The sequence below is a fragment of the Lycium barbarum genome, chromosome 3 (assembly GCF_019175385.1).
Source record: "Lycium barbarum isolate Lr01 chromosome 3, ASM1917538v2, whole genome shotgun sequence".
NCBI classification, from domain to species: domain Eukaryota; kingdom Viridiplantae; phylum Streptophyta; class Magnoliopsida; order Solanales; family Solanaceae; genus Lycium; species Lycium barbarum.
The window spans coordinates 138,385,846-138,399,604 of NC_083339.1; the positions used below are offsets into that span (position 1 = coordinate 138,385,846).

Genomic DNA, 13,759 nt, shown 5'->3' on the forward strand with positions numbered 1-13,759 from the left:
TTCAAAAATGACCAAGAAGATCAATTTCTTCTTGAAATCCTAAAGCACCACTTATTTAAAATAAAAATAAAAAACCTAAAAAGTTACTTATTATGTAACGGAGGGAGTACGTCTGATTATTAAAACCTAGACAGTAGTAATGCATGACCGGCAATTCAAATCATAATTAAAGAACCATTATTTAAGTATGTCAGTTCATTTTGAATGACCAATTTGTTTGCATTCCGTATCTCTCTCACCTAGAGCTGAATGAGATCTATGATTTCAAAAATAGTGGGTTCAATTGAACATGTAATTACATGATTCATCTGCCGCTGCTTATATAATGTTTAACTTAATCATAAAAACTCTCAAACTTAAATGTTAAGGTAATGAGAGATGAATGTAGTGTCTATTTGAATTTCGTTCTCCTCTATCCAATTGTCTTATTGAAATACATGTAATCCTCATCGATTGTGTAAGGATCTTCAAAGAGATTTATAATGTCTTGGGTCACTTCACTCATTAAACCAATTGTTATCGCTTTAGTTCTAACTAAAACTCTTCTCTGTCATTTTATGACACTTAAAAATCTTTTGTGCACAATGCACACACACAAATATGAACATATTACACCAAATCCCAAAGTAATTGAGTGGGCTAGTGAATCATTTGTATTTGGATATATAATTCATCTTAATTTGATTAATTTTACGCAAAACATACAATCCACTGATGGACTACGGGAGTTCACCATATTTTGCGTAACGCATTGATGGGGAGTTTCAGCAATTGGAAATAATTAGGTTTGGAACTTGATGGACAATCATATTCATTTAGATCGTGCCGGCCTGTCTCACTTTACCATGTGCAATGTGCCCAAACTACCATTTAGATCCCATGCAAGTGCAAAATTATAGTATTATTTTTATGCACATTTAAGTGTCCAGATCCTTAAAAAAGATTGACAATAAATGGTCTGCTATTAGATCAGACAAATAGGGGGAGCATGTTCTCGCAGCAGGATAATTGGCGTCATATTAGGTTAAGTTTAGTAATAGAAGTAGACCATTTTGACAGTGAATAAAAATAGTGCTGCACAAATTATTGTAGTTAGAAGGTTAGATCATTTGATACTATTTAATTCTTGTTGAAACGATCCTAAAAGACATTTGGAAAATTGGTGATAGTGGTACCTTAGGTAGTATGTTTTTCTTTTTAAGATTTACACATACTTTGGCTAAAATTAATCAAAACTCATGTTGAGCTACAATTTGCGGACTATTCTTTAGACAAGACGAAATACTCCTAGAACTCTTTGCCAAATAAATGTCCGGGTAGGTTTTAAAAATGTCTTGTATGGTCCATACTTCACCATTATACGAAAATGCGGACCGCAAGGACCATAGGAATGCAGTCACTTTTAGAGAAATATTGTTCTCGGATACTTATACTTAAAGAAAACAGACAAAAATGGTGAATAAACAATTGATAAGGAACTACTTAAAGCAATCAATTTAAATTCTACTCTCGTTAGTTCAGTTAGCTAATTTATAGCAATAAAAACGGTAAAAGAACACAAATGTCCATCGCACACAAGTTAATTATCCGTCTCTGCCTCCTTACTTTCATATCCCAAAGACTATTTATCCGGATGCTCTCAAACTATGATACCAACATGGTATCTTTTGCATACCATGATGGTATGAGCATACCATGTTGGTATCATAGAGGGTCTTTCCTTCCTCCTTATATTGAATTGTGTGTTATTGGGTTAGTAAATGGGCTAGAACAAGAGATGGGCCTCGCACACATGAGAATTAGGCTCCGTAAGTAAAAGTGATGAATTTACCCCCCTCCCCCCCCCCCCCCCCCCCCCGCGCGAGGTATACGTGAGGCCCAAATTATTATATGGAGAATTTTTTCAGTTCTTCAATGAGACACTTCCTCATTGAAACGCAAGAATAATTGGATAAATAGAGGTATACATGAGGCCCAAATTATTATATAGAGGATTGTTTCGGTCCTTCAATATGACACTCCCTCATTGAAGCGCAAAGATACTTGGGTAAATAGTTTCAGCCATACTAGATAGAAATGAAAGTTCACGAAGCGCAGGGCCAGGTAAATAAATAATTTGCCTTATATGAATATTTTGTGTTAGATTTCATAAAAAATCAACTACTTTTAAGGTGTGCTCATGGACTGACTGAGGTAGAATTTAAAGAGTGGCCTAAATAGTTGGAGGTCCATTTGTGATGGTATAAATGGGTCCAATACCCATAGCATGACGTGTGAGCCTTGGGCTAAATCGGGTCCAAAAGACAACATCGCGGCGGTCTAAAAGTTGGACCAGGGAACATTGTCGCGGGCAATTCGCAAGAATGGCCTTCTTTGGGGGAACTTTAATTTTATTGGTGGTCTTTAATTTTTATCCTTCTCCTAATACCATGAGATTTAGGGTACGAATCTCAGCTCAGTTAAAAAAAAAAATCTCAAAGTAGAGTTTTATAGCAAACTTAGTCCCATTCGGCCCAAAATTAGGCCTGCAGGCAGAATTTTGCCTGCTTTAGGCAAAGTTTCAAAACTCTACCTTGGGTAAAACTCTGTCTTGCGAATCCAAGTTCTACCTGGTGAATTTTTTTTAAATGTTTGACTGAGTAGGGGTTCGAACTCAGAACCTAGTAGTTTTAGGCGAAAGATAAAAATTAAAGACCAACAATTCGAGGGGAAAAAATTAAAAACCAGTGCATTTGAAGGGCACTCCGCACATTTTTTTTTTTTTTTGCAGGATTAACCTTCGCTGGGGGTGGTCATTAATTTTTGTCCCTCAAATTGGTGGTCTTTAACTTTTGTCCTTCGCTAAAAATTCCTTGGTTTCGGGTTTGAACCCCCGCTCAGTAAAAAAATTTAAAAAAATTCGCAAGGTAGAGTTTGGATTCGCAAGGCAGAGTTTTGGCCCTAAGGCAGAATTTGCAAAAGTCTGCCTTGTGATTTTCTTTTTTTACTGAACTGGGGTTCGAACCCACAACCTCGGGGCATTAGGCGAAGGACAAAACATAAAGACCACCAATTTGAAGGGCAAAAATTAAAGACCACCCTAAATGAAGGGTAATCTGCGCAAAAAAATGATTCTAATCAAATTGGGTCATTCGGACAAATGCCCTATTTCGGGGTGTTCTTTAATTTTTGGCCCTCAAATTGCTGGTCTTTAATTATTGTCCTTCGGCACTTTAAGTGGCCGAAAATACCCTTGAGATTCTGGGTTCAAATCCCAGCAAAGTATTAAAAAAAAATCGGAAGGCAAAATTTCATAACAAATTATGCGTATTCGTTAAGGCCTAACTTTTGTAGAAACCCAACAGAGTAAAAAAAAAAATAGTAAGGCAAGATTTCATAGCAAACTATGCCGATTCGGGGTAAAGTTATGTCTTAAGGCATAGTTATGTAGAAATTAAGTTATCCTACAGAACTATGCCTCGAGGCATAATTTCTATATAGAAGTTATGCCTTGAGGCATAACTTTACCCCTTGTCCGGCATAGTTTTGTAGGATTCTACAGAAGTTAGGCCTTAAGGCATAACTTTTGCCTGAAAAGGCATAATTTGCTACGAAATTCTGCCTTGCGAAATTGTTTTTTTTTTTTTTTGGCCACGCTATGGTTCGAACCCGAATCTCTGTTTTCATAGACCAGTGAATAAGGGCACTTTGGGTCACAAATTTTCATTAAATGAGAAATAGGGACAAAAATTAAAGACCAGTCCATATGAAGGGCAATCCGCGCAATTTTTTGATTCTAATTACTTAACAATTATTGAATACCAGATTTTATATTAATTATTACCTCTACTAAAAAAAATGTGAGAGCGTTAGCTACAAAATTGATCTTCTTCACACGCGGCCTAACCAAATATAAATTCAGATTAATCAAATCAATTGAGTCAGAAAGAGTGATTAAATTAATCATATGAATAGTCCAAACAGAACATGCATTTTTATAGCATCTTACCTCCCTTAGCTATCTTCCAAATCATCAAATTATTCTTTTTTTGGTCATGATGAAAGCCAAAAAGAACCTTTTATGCTCCATACAAAACAGATAATTAGATCAAGAACATTTGTAAAGAAGATGGACAACTCCCTCGTTACGAGGTCTCGCAAAAAATGTTGGTTCGTTTTCTTCTTTTTGTTTGTTTCTTGGTACTTATTGCTTTATGGAATTGATTGGTCTTCTCTACATGGAGTTGTAACAACATCAAGATACGAAGCGAATTCAATCGAATCCTTTCATCCAACTTCTATTCCTCCTCCACCTCCCCCTCATCATGAAAACGTTAACGTTAGCTTCAATTCCAATTCTTCAAGTATTAATAATGATGATGCTACAAACAACGATACGCAATCCAAGGAGGACGACTCATCCTCTATTGAAAACGACAACGTGGTAGTACCTGATTTGGCGGAACTTGAGAAAGAATTGGAACCTTTGTTAAGGAAAAATGAACCCCAAGAAGAAAAAAAGGTTGAGAAAATCGAAGAAAAGAAGGTTGAGAAAAACGAAACAAAAGACGATAACAAGGGACGAAAATCGTGTGAAGGACGATATATTTATGTAGCAGAAATACCTAGTAAGTTCAATGAAGACATGTTGAAGCAATGCAAATTGTTAAACAAGTGGGAAGATATGTGCCAATATTTGGTGAACATGGGACTTGGCCCTGATCTTGGAAACCCTCAAAGGGCTTTTTCAAATAAAGGTTGGTTTACGACGAATCAATTCTCGTTAGAAGTCCTATTTCATAACAGAATGAAACAGTACGATTGTTTAACGAATGATACTTCGATAGCATCAGCAGTTTTCGTGCCATACTATTCAGGGTTCGATGTTGCAAGGTATTTATGGGATGATTTTAATACATCAATGAGGGACGCAGGTGCAATTGAGGTTGCGAAATTTCTTAAGAAAAAACCCGAATGGCGAACAATGTGGGGCAGAGATCATTTCATGATTGCAGGGCGAATTACGTGGGATTTTAGGAGAGGTATTGAGGAGGACGCGGCTTGGGGGAACAAATTAATGTTGTTGCCCGAGACACAAAATATGACTATTTTGACAATTGAATCGAGTCCTTGGAATAGGAATGATTTCGCGATTCCATACCCGACTTATTTCCATCCTTCGAGTGATAGTGATGTGCTCCAGTGGCAGAACAGGATGAGAAGGTTAAGGAGGAGGGTGCTATTCTCGTTCGCTGGGGCCCCACGTCCCCAGCTGGAAGAATCAATACGAAGCGAGATAATGGAACAGTGCTTGGCGACTAGGCGAAAATGTAAACTCTTGGAGTGTACAGACTTGCACAACAAATGCAACAAGCCGGTACATGTGATGAAGCTATTCCAAAATTCAATTTTTTGCTTACAACCCTCGGGGGATTCCTTCACGAGGAGGTCTACTTTCGATTCAATTTTGGCTGGTTGTATACCGGTGTTTTTCACTCCAGGGTCCATGTATGTTCAATATATATGGCACTTACCGAAGGACTATACAAAATACTCTGTGCTTATTCCAGAGGATGATGTGAGGAAAAAGAAAGTGAGCATTGAAAATGTACTATCTAAAATACCAAGATCACAAGTAGCAGCAATGAGAGAGGAAGTGATAAAGCTTATACCAAATGTGGTTTATGCAGACCCAAGATCAAGATTAGAGACAGTTGAAGATGCATTTGATTTGGCAGTCAAAGGGGTTCTTGAAAGGGTGGATGTAATGAGAAAAGAGATGAGACAAGGCAAGAATGATAGTATGGTGTTTAATGAAGAATATAGCTGGAAGTATTATACTTTTGGAACTTTAGAAAAGCATGAGTGGGATCATTTCTTTTTGAGAACCAGCAAGGAGAAGTACTAAATTAAATCCTTTGTCAAAAGGCTTGCAAGTTAGGTGTAGTCTCTATCTTGCTAGTTTTGTGTAAAGTATGTATTTTATCTCATATCTGTTGTATGCCCTATAGAGTTTTTGTTTATAAAGATTTTATACACGGTTCCTTTGACATGGAAGTTCTCATTTCCTTACAAACTGTGATTCTCAAATATTCAAGTCATGTCTCTAATTTGTCAAAATTGAGTTCTTTAAGATACTCTAGGGATAGCAGGTTGATCTTCCCAAGAGCTCATGTCGGTTTGACACTTCGATGTCGGCTCTTCGCCACTTGGGGTTGTAGTATGTTTCGAGAGTTGGGTTGTTTGTCTATTAAATCGGTACATGAGTTGGGTTTAGAATGTCGTCACACAATTTGGTCCATATCAGGTCTGAGCGCTAGAACATTAACAAGACCTTTCCTTAGTACGAGAGGACCGATAAGGATGCACCTTTGATATCAGTTATTGTGCCAACGGTTAAACGTTAGATAACAGGCTGAACGTCTAAGTAGTAAGTCCACCCTAAAATGAGTGTTCTCCTATTCTACTTTCATACTTCAACGTAGGAGATGATAATGCTTTAGTTACAAGTTATAAACCAAGAGTATCACTAATAGATCCGCCCGGGTTAAGTTCACAAATGGTTTTCACAAGGGGTGGTCTTGATCTTTTGGCCTCGTTTAACCATTTTTCTTTTAAAATAGCCTCTGCTTTATAAAATTTGCTAGGCAAAGCTTTTGTTGCCCATCGGGCATAAGTTGTGGACATAAATTAGTTTAATGAACCTGCTCAATTGATCACAACTCATGCCTTAAAGACAAAAATTAGAACTTATGCCTGATGGGCAACGAAAGCCTTTTGTTGCCCATAGCATAATTTCTAGCTTTTGCCTATAAGGCAGAAGTTAAGGATATTTCAAGACAATGAACCTGCTCAATTAACCACAAGTTCTATCTTATAGGCAAAAGTAAGAACTTATGTCTGATGGGCAATATAAGTTCTTCCCAACTAATTTTTTCAAATTAAGTTCAGGTTTTAAAGATTTTATTAAGCCAAGACAAAAATTCAAAACCGAACACGTTTGACGACATCACGCATCATTTACTAGATCCGCCCTTGTCCTGGTATGTCTTAACAGTAAAAAAGGGCTCAAGGAGCCCACTAACAGGGGTAACAAAACAAATGTTACAAACAAGGAAAACAACTACGTGGGCCCAACAAGCGTGGCCTGTCGAGCTACCGCACAAACCAGAGCCATATACATGTTTTTTGCGCAGATTGTCCTTCTTTTGGGGTGGTCATTAATTTTTGTCCCTCAAAATGCTAACAGGTTTTTAATTTTTATCCTTCACTTAAAAAAGTGGTGGAAAATATTCTGAGGTTCTGGGTCAGAACCCCCGTTCAATTAAAAAAAAAAAATGCAAGGCAAGGCTTTGGAAAAAGTCTGTCTTATGCGGCATAAGTTGCCTTAAGGCATAGCTAAAGTTATGCCAGATATGGCATAGGTTGCCTTAAGGCATAACTAAAAGTTTTTCTTATAAGGCAACCTATGCCGGATCCGGCATAACTTTAGCTATGCCTTAAGACAACCTATGCCGTCTCCGGCAGAGGTTGCCTTGGCATAACTAAAAGTCCGCCTTATAAGGCAATCTCTGTCGGATCCGGCAGAACTTTAGTTATGTCTTAAGGCAACCTATGTCGCATAAGGCAGACTTTTCCAAAAGCCTTGCCTTGCGATTTTTTTTTATGCCTGAGCCGGGATTCGAAAACGGGAACCTTAGGATATTGTAGGCGAAGGACAAAAATTCAAGATCAACAATTTGAGGGCCAAAAACTAAAGACCACCCCTAATAGGGGCATTTCCTGCGAATTGTCCGCCATATTACAAGATCATTATATGCTGATCACTTGTAAACTGCGCTGCTATGATGATAGTTACATCTATGATAATCACCATTCATATACCCTGGGAGACGTGTAGGTGCAACCAGTTCATCTCCCACAAGAGCCTTTGTATAATAGTCACTCGGTAATGATAAGTCGATAAACTGCGCTGACCATCACGTATGATTATCGGCAAAATTCATAATTTAACCTTGATAAGTTCAATTTTTATGATTCTTAGCACTAAACTCTTTAGAATTATGAAATCAAAATTCGATTTTTCTTTTTAAATTTTAGAGAATTTTGACTATAAATTTATATTTCATATAAAGAATGCTTGACTTCACTTTTCAGTTGAACCTGTACGATCAACTAAAGATGAGTGCACCACCACGAACAACATAACTAGTAGTACCCATTATATACATAGTTCCTATTAAATTTAACAATAAGAGGTAGGTAAATATGTGACGGAGATCAAACGTGCTAAGTTTAACAAAATGAAAGGACCAAAACTGTTAAAGTGATACATAAGAGACTATTTTGAACCTAGAGCAAAAGATAATAAACCATTTTTGTCATTTTCGTCAAACATGGACACATAGTGCTTCATCTTTTGCGTTCACGTCTGTGGGTGACAACCAAACCAAAATTGGGGTCTCCAATAATCATTTTATTGTTCCAACGCACTTGCCAGCTATATTATCCGATCGCCGGCCGTCGTATTTTTCTCGTTTATCCGATCAATTCAAGGTTCGTATCGATCTGTTCTCTTAATTAATCCTGATTCTAACAACATAATCTTCTTGTATTTCGGCTTTAATTTTTTCGGTTATCGAAGAGAATTATGTTCCTGTAGATTAAAATTTGGTGCAGTATTATTCATGTAATTTAGAGAGTAGTTTAATTTGGTTGAAGTTACTTTGATCTGAAGGTATTTCTGAAGAGGCAGCATGAGTCAGGCATTCGAAGGATATGAAAGACAGTACTGCCAACTTTCAGCTAATTTGACCAAGAAATGCACTTCTGCTGCTCTCCTTGATGGAGGTGAGAATAAACAGCCATTTTTTCCTCCTTTTAATTGAAAAATATGCATTCTTGTTTTCTTCTGAGGAGTTTTTGCCGAATTGTTTGATCATTGAAATCAAAAAGAATAATTGCCACACATGGAAATAAAATGGAAATTGGTGGTGGTTACTGCTTTAACTAAAGTTGGTTAGATTGTTTCGTAGCTTACTGTTTTCCTGCTGTCCAATTCTGTATATTTTAACTTTGGCAAATGGATGAGATTTTCAAACAACTGAGCAATTGGGAAGATCATGAAAATGGTCTTTAATTGTGGAACTTCCTTTAATTTTCCAAAATATGTAGTCTCTCTCTGGTAGTATTAACAACAACAACAACGTACCCAGTGTGATCCCACAAGTGGGCTCTGGGGAGGGTGAGTTGTATGTTGATCTTACCCCTATCTTGTGTGAGGTAGATAGGTTGTTTCTGATAATCCCTCGACTCAAGAAAAGCGTTTGCGAAAATAAAGTTTGACAAATACAAAAGTAAAAGCTATAGTGGAAATACCGTAGAAAAGAAAAGTACTAACAACAAAAATAGTAAAGATAACCCAAGTAAAAGAAACAAGAGTAGTAATTCAATTGAAGAATGAGATAATATTAGAATACTAATGATACTGATAAGTAGAAGAGGGAACAGACAAGGTGCTCTAAGCTAGAGCCAAGCTCTCCCATAGGAAAGGGAGAAATCGCTCGACTACCTACTAACCCACTACCCTAATCCTCGACCTCCATGCTTTCCTATCTAGGGTCATGTCCTCGGTGACCTAAAGATGTGGCATGTCGTGTCTAATCACCTCTCCCTATTCCTCCTCGGCCTACCTCCACTTTCCTTAGACCTATCACTGCCAACCTTCCACACCTCCTCACTAGGACATCTATGCTCCTCTTCTTTACATGCCCAAACCATCTCGGCCTCACTTTCCCTTTCTTGTCCACCACTGAGGCCACACCCACCTTTCCCTGTATATCTTTGTTCCCGATCTTATCTCTCCTAGTGTGCCACACATCCATCTAAACATCCTCATCTCCGCTACATTCATCCTCTCTGTTAGTGTTGCAATTGGATTTTGTGAAAAAGGCATCAACTATGTTAGCAGGTGTAGAACAAGACAGCCAAAACCTTACATGTGTGAGATCAAGCTAAACTAGTTTGCTTTTAGATACACATTAGGTCATTGTAGTATCTGAAAGTGATTTTGGCATTATTCTACGTGTTCCAGATAATATCACTACTGAAATATTGTATAATCTTTGTCTGGGATCATACATGCTACTATTTCAATACTATTGTTTATGGAAGTAACTCGTAACAAGAAGTTACAGAAATACAAGTCCCTATAACTCCGGTGGACTATGCAGGAGATAACATCCCCTTGATCCTATCGAACATTTACTTATGAAGTTAATTAGAAATGGATGTTATACCTCCTAATCAAACTGTTCAAGTTACTATATATGCATCCAAAAAAGGAAGTGGCAAGTCTCATGGCAGGGGCAAAGAAAGAGGGAGAGAGGGGATAAGAGAAGGGGGCCAAAATGAGGCCCATATAGTCCAACATGTCGGCGCACTCAAAGGGACATTGACAAAAACAAGAAAAGTATTAATACTAACATTCTCTTGACGTCAACTTCCTGAATCCTACCTCAAAAACTGCTGTTAAGTTCCATTTCAACCTGTTTCAAATCTCTGTTACTGATTTCTTTTGAGTTCTTGTGCATCTTTTGCCATTAGGTCAGTTGTTGCATTTTAGTCGCTTCTGTTACTTCTCAATCATGGGGCTCATTGACTTGAGATTACCCTATTTTTGCCTGTTTCGGGGACCTCTGTTACAGCTTTTCTGTATGATTGTGCCCTTTGACCATTAGCTCAGTTGTTGCTATTTTAATTGCTTCTGCGTCTTTTGGTCCAACTTGCAGAACAAAAGAAACAGAAAGTGTCTGAAGTAAAAGTTGGCCTTGATGATGCTGAAGCATTGGTAATTCATAAAGCTTTGGCTGCAACCTGTTTTTGCTTGTTTCTGAAGTATTTTGGTTTAGAACACTCTTTTGTCCTCGTTTGCAGATTCGCAAAATGGACCTAGAAGCTAGGAGTTTACCTCCAAATGTTAAAGCCACACTTCTTGCCAAGTTAAGAGAATATAAGAGTGATCTGAACAACTTAAAAACTGAAGTGAAAAGAATCACATCAGCAAATGCAAACCAAGCTGCAAGGGACGAGTTGTTGGAATCGGGAATGGCAGATGCTAATATGGTAATCCGCTTCCCCTATCGTGCTTTCATGGTAGTCAGTTCGTAAAGGAACAATAAGCTGATCTTAATCCTTTATAGCATTGCATAAGTAGATTCTCATTCTTCACTTATTCCTTTCTTGTTAAACGTAGGCTGCTAATTTCCAATTGCTACTTCAATTCTAATGGCATGCTAATAATGCAATGCACAGACTGAGTATTATAGTTTTCTAGACATCTGAACCAATAGTGCTTATCTCACATTGTATTACTTTATGGTCTATATTTCCAACTCTCTCTTTGGAGTCTATATCAATTTTAGGTTCTTTTTTACCCCTTTTTATGTGTCACTTGAATGGTTTACTTTACAAGGGAAGTTTAATCAGTGTGTTGTTGTTTCTGTCAAGAGGGAGAATAGCAAATAGTGTAAGCTTCTATGCAGGTTGGAGCTTGTACTACTCCGTCCATTCCATTTTATAATAGAGGTATTCTATTGGACACAGGGTTTAAGATGTTAATTTGATTTGTATTATATTGATTGGTGATATTGGAAAAAAAATTATAGTAGTTGAAAATTAAATCTGATAGAGCAAACTTCACATCGATTTAAAATCTAAACAGTTAAATGAATTTATAATCTTGAAATGTGAAAGTGGTATAGAATATGATTACTAGTGGAATGGTGTCAAATACTTTTGCAATGTCGCATGCAGGAAAGAATATTCATATAAATTGGAAGGGAGAAACACTATCACATAAAACATAAAGTTATAGAAGTTTCCTATGGCAATCTCGTTGCTTGAGTCTGCTTTTCGAGCAAACATTTCCTTTATCAATGTGCTGTCAAGATAGCTTATACTTGACAAGTTGATGTATATGAGTGAAAACTTTTTCACTTTTTGATTGACGCTTCACTGGAATTACACTCTTGCTTGATCAAAATTTTGATCCAACGCCATACAGGTGTCGGCTGATCAAAGGCAAAGGTTGATGATGTCAACAGAGAGATTGGATCGTTCGAGTGACAGGATCAGACAAAGTCGAAAGACAATGCTAGAAACCGAGGATCTGGGGGTCTCAATTCTTCAAGATTTGCATCAACAACGTCAGTCTCTCCTGCATGCACATGACAATGTATGCCATCTTTTCATTTTTTTTTTCTAGCATATCCCATCGGTCTGAACAGAATAAGAAACTAAGAGGAGGACAAAAGAGGGAAAACCTCCAATTCTGATGTGCCATAATTGTGAATATCTTAGATCATGTGGTTTGATAGATCTAATTAAAATTGCTTTTAGAGAAAAAGGTATCTGTGAAATAAGCTTAAGCTTAACCTTGTGTAAATATGAAAATGCAATGATTAGTAAGTTTCTTCGTTCACAGCTTCATGGAGTGGATGATAATATTAGCAGGAGCAAGAAGATACTGACTACAATGTCAAGAAGGATGAGCAGGAATAAATGGATCATCGGCTCTGTCATTGCTGTCTTGGTCCTGGCTATCCTATTAATTCTTTACTTCAAGCTCGTCCATTAGCTCAATGGATGGCTTTCAGAATTTCTGCCGCTTCTCATTTGTTACAGAAAAGCATGTATCTTTGGACACACTGTTTCTGAATTCACATGATTGTTGTTATGTCAGTTTGAGGTCTGTGTGGTGTGGTTTGGAAACCTTCGTTTACATCTTATCCTGGCATTTTTCGTAATTATAAATTGCCGTGTTTGTCTATTACTATGTTTGAATTTGGTGATCCTTGTCTGGAATGAGTAAAATGTATTTAGTGTTGTGCACCAATTTAGAGCCCGTTTGGATTGGCTTATAAGTTGCTTATAAGCTATTTTCAGCTTTTTTGAGTGTTTGACTGGCCAGCTTAAAGTCATTTTGTGCTTAAAATAAGCTTAAAAATATAATTGGGTCCGTTTGACTTAGCTTGTCTAAAGCAGCTTATAAGTAAAAAGAAATAAGTTGGGTTACCCTAATTTTTTTTTTTTTTTTGGCTTAAAAGCTGTTTGCAGCTTATACTTAAAATAAGTCCATCTAAACAGGCTCTTAGTCTTTCCCTTACTTTCATCTCCTTCACCCTTTGCTTTAGCCCACTCAGGTACCCCCATTCTTTTTTTTCCATAAACTTCTTTTGACATACTATTGGTTATCTTTCCAAAGGATTGGATTAGATAACAACCAAAGTTGTCTAGAAAACCTTTTCATCTGTAAGAATTGAAATGAGACGAATTATTGTCAAGAGTTCAGTCCCTCCTTTGCTATATTATTCATTAAAAAGACGAGCATTTCAGATCCAAGTCTAGAAGTAAAAGTTGATTGCCCTTGTGTGTACTTCATCCTTTCTCTCCCTTGAAAACCTATAAAAATAAGATTTGGCGTACCTGGCGGAGATTGGTCTGATATTGCTCAGAAAGAACGGACTAAATCAAGTAAAGGAGGCAAGCACCTCTTAAAGTGAGAGCTTACTAGAAATCCTACTCGTCTCATAGAATGGAGAATGTTCCATTCTAAGAGGTCCAGGCAGATACAGCAACTCCTATGATATATACATTTTGCAATATATATATATATGCGCTTCCATTCTCTAGTGATAGAGATGGAGGAGATTGATTTTTTATTTTTAAAAAAAAAAATCAAGTAAAACATGGTCATTTTTGTTAGTATATTCAGAAACCT

At 37.2% G+C, this 13,759-nt stretch overlaps 2 protein-coding genes across 2 annotated transcripts; both read left to right on the plus strand.

The window, feature by feature from the left end:
• The first annotated feature begins 3,969 nt into the window (after positions 1 to 3,969).
• Positions 3,970 to 6,034, plus strand: LOC132634278 (probable xyloglucan galactosyltransferase GT11). Its single transcript, XM_060350552.1, has one exon. The coding sequence runs from the start codon at positions 4,061 to 4,063 to the stop codon at positions 5,885 to 5,887; it is 1,827 nt and encodes a 608-aa protein (XP_060206535.1). The 5' UTR covers positions 3,970 to 4,060; the 3' UTR covers positions 5,888 to 6,034.
• Positions 6,035 to 8,360: 2,326 nt separating this feature from the next.
• On the plus strand, positions 8,361 to 12,808 carry LOC132632917 (vesicle transport v-SNARE 13-like). Its single transcript, XM_060349069.1, has 6 exons — positions 8,361 to 8,535; positions 8,717 to 8,829; positions 10,770 to 10,828; positions 10,915 to 11,103; positions 12,044 to 12,214; positions 12,464 to 12,808. Exons 2-6 carry the CDS (start codon positions 8,736 to 8,738, stop codon positions 12,614 to 12,616), a joined length of 666 nt encoding a protein of 221 aa, XP_060205052.1. The 5' UTR covers positions 8,361 to 8,535; positions 8,717 to 8,735; the 3' UTR covers positions 12,617 to 12,808.
• Positions 12,809 to 13,759: the final 951 nt, after the last annotated feature.

Coding starts and splice junctions, on each gene's coding strand:
- LOC132634278 (XM_060350552.1), top strand. CDS start 4,061: ATGCTCCATACAAAACAGATAATTAGATCAAGAACATTTGTAAAGAAG.
- LOC132632917 (XM_060349069.1), top strand. CDS start 8,736: ATGAGTCAGGCATTCGAAGGATATGAAAGACAGTACTGCCAACTTTCA. Junction 8,830..10,769: donor TGCTGCTCTCCTTGATGGAG/GTGAGAATAAAC, acceptor TCCAACTTGCAG/AACAAAAGAAACAGAAAGTG. Junction 12,215..12,463: donor TCCTGCATGCACATGACAAT/GTATGCCATCTT, acceptor CTTCGTTCACAG/CTTCATGGAGTGGATGATAA.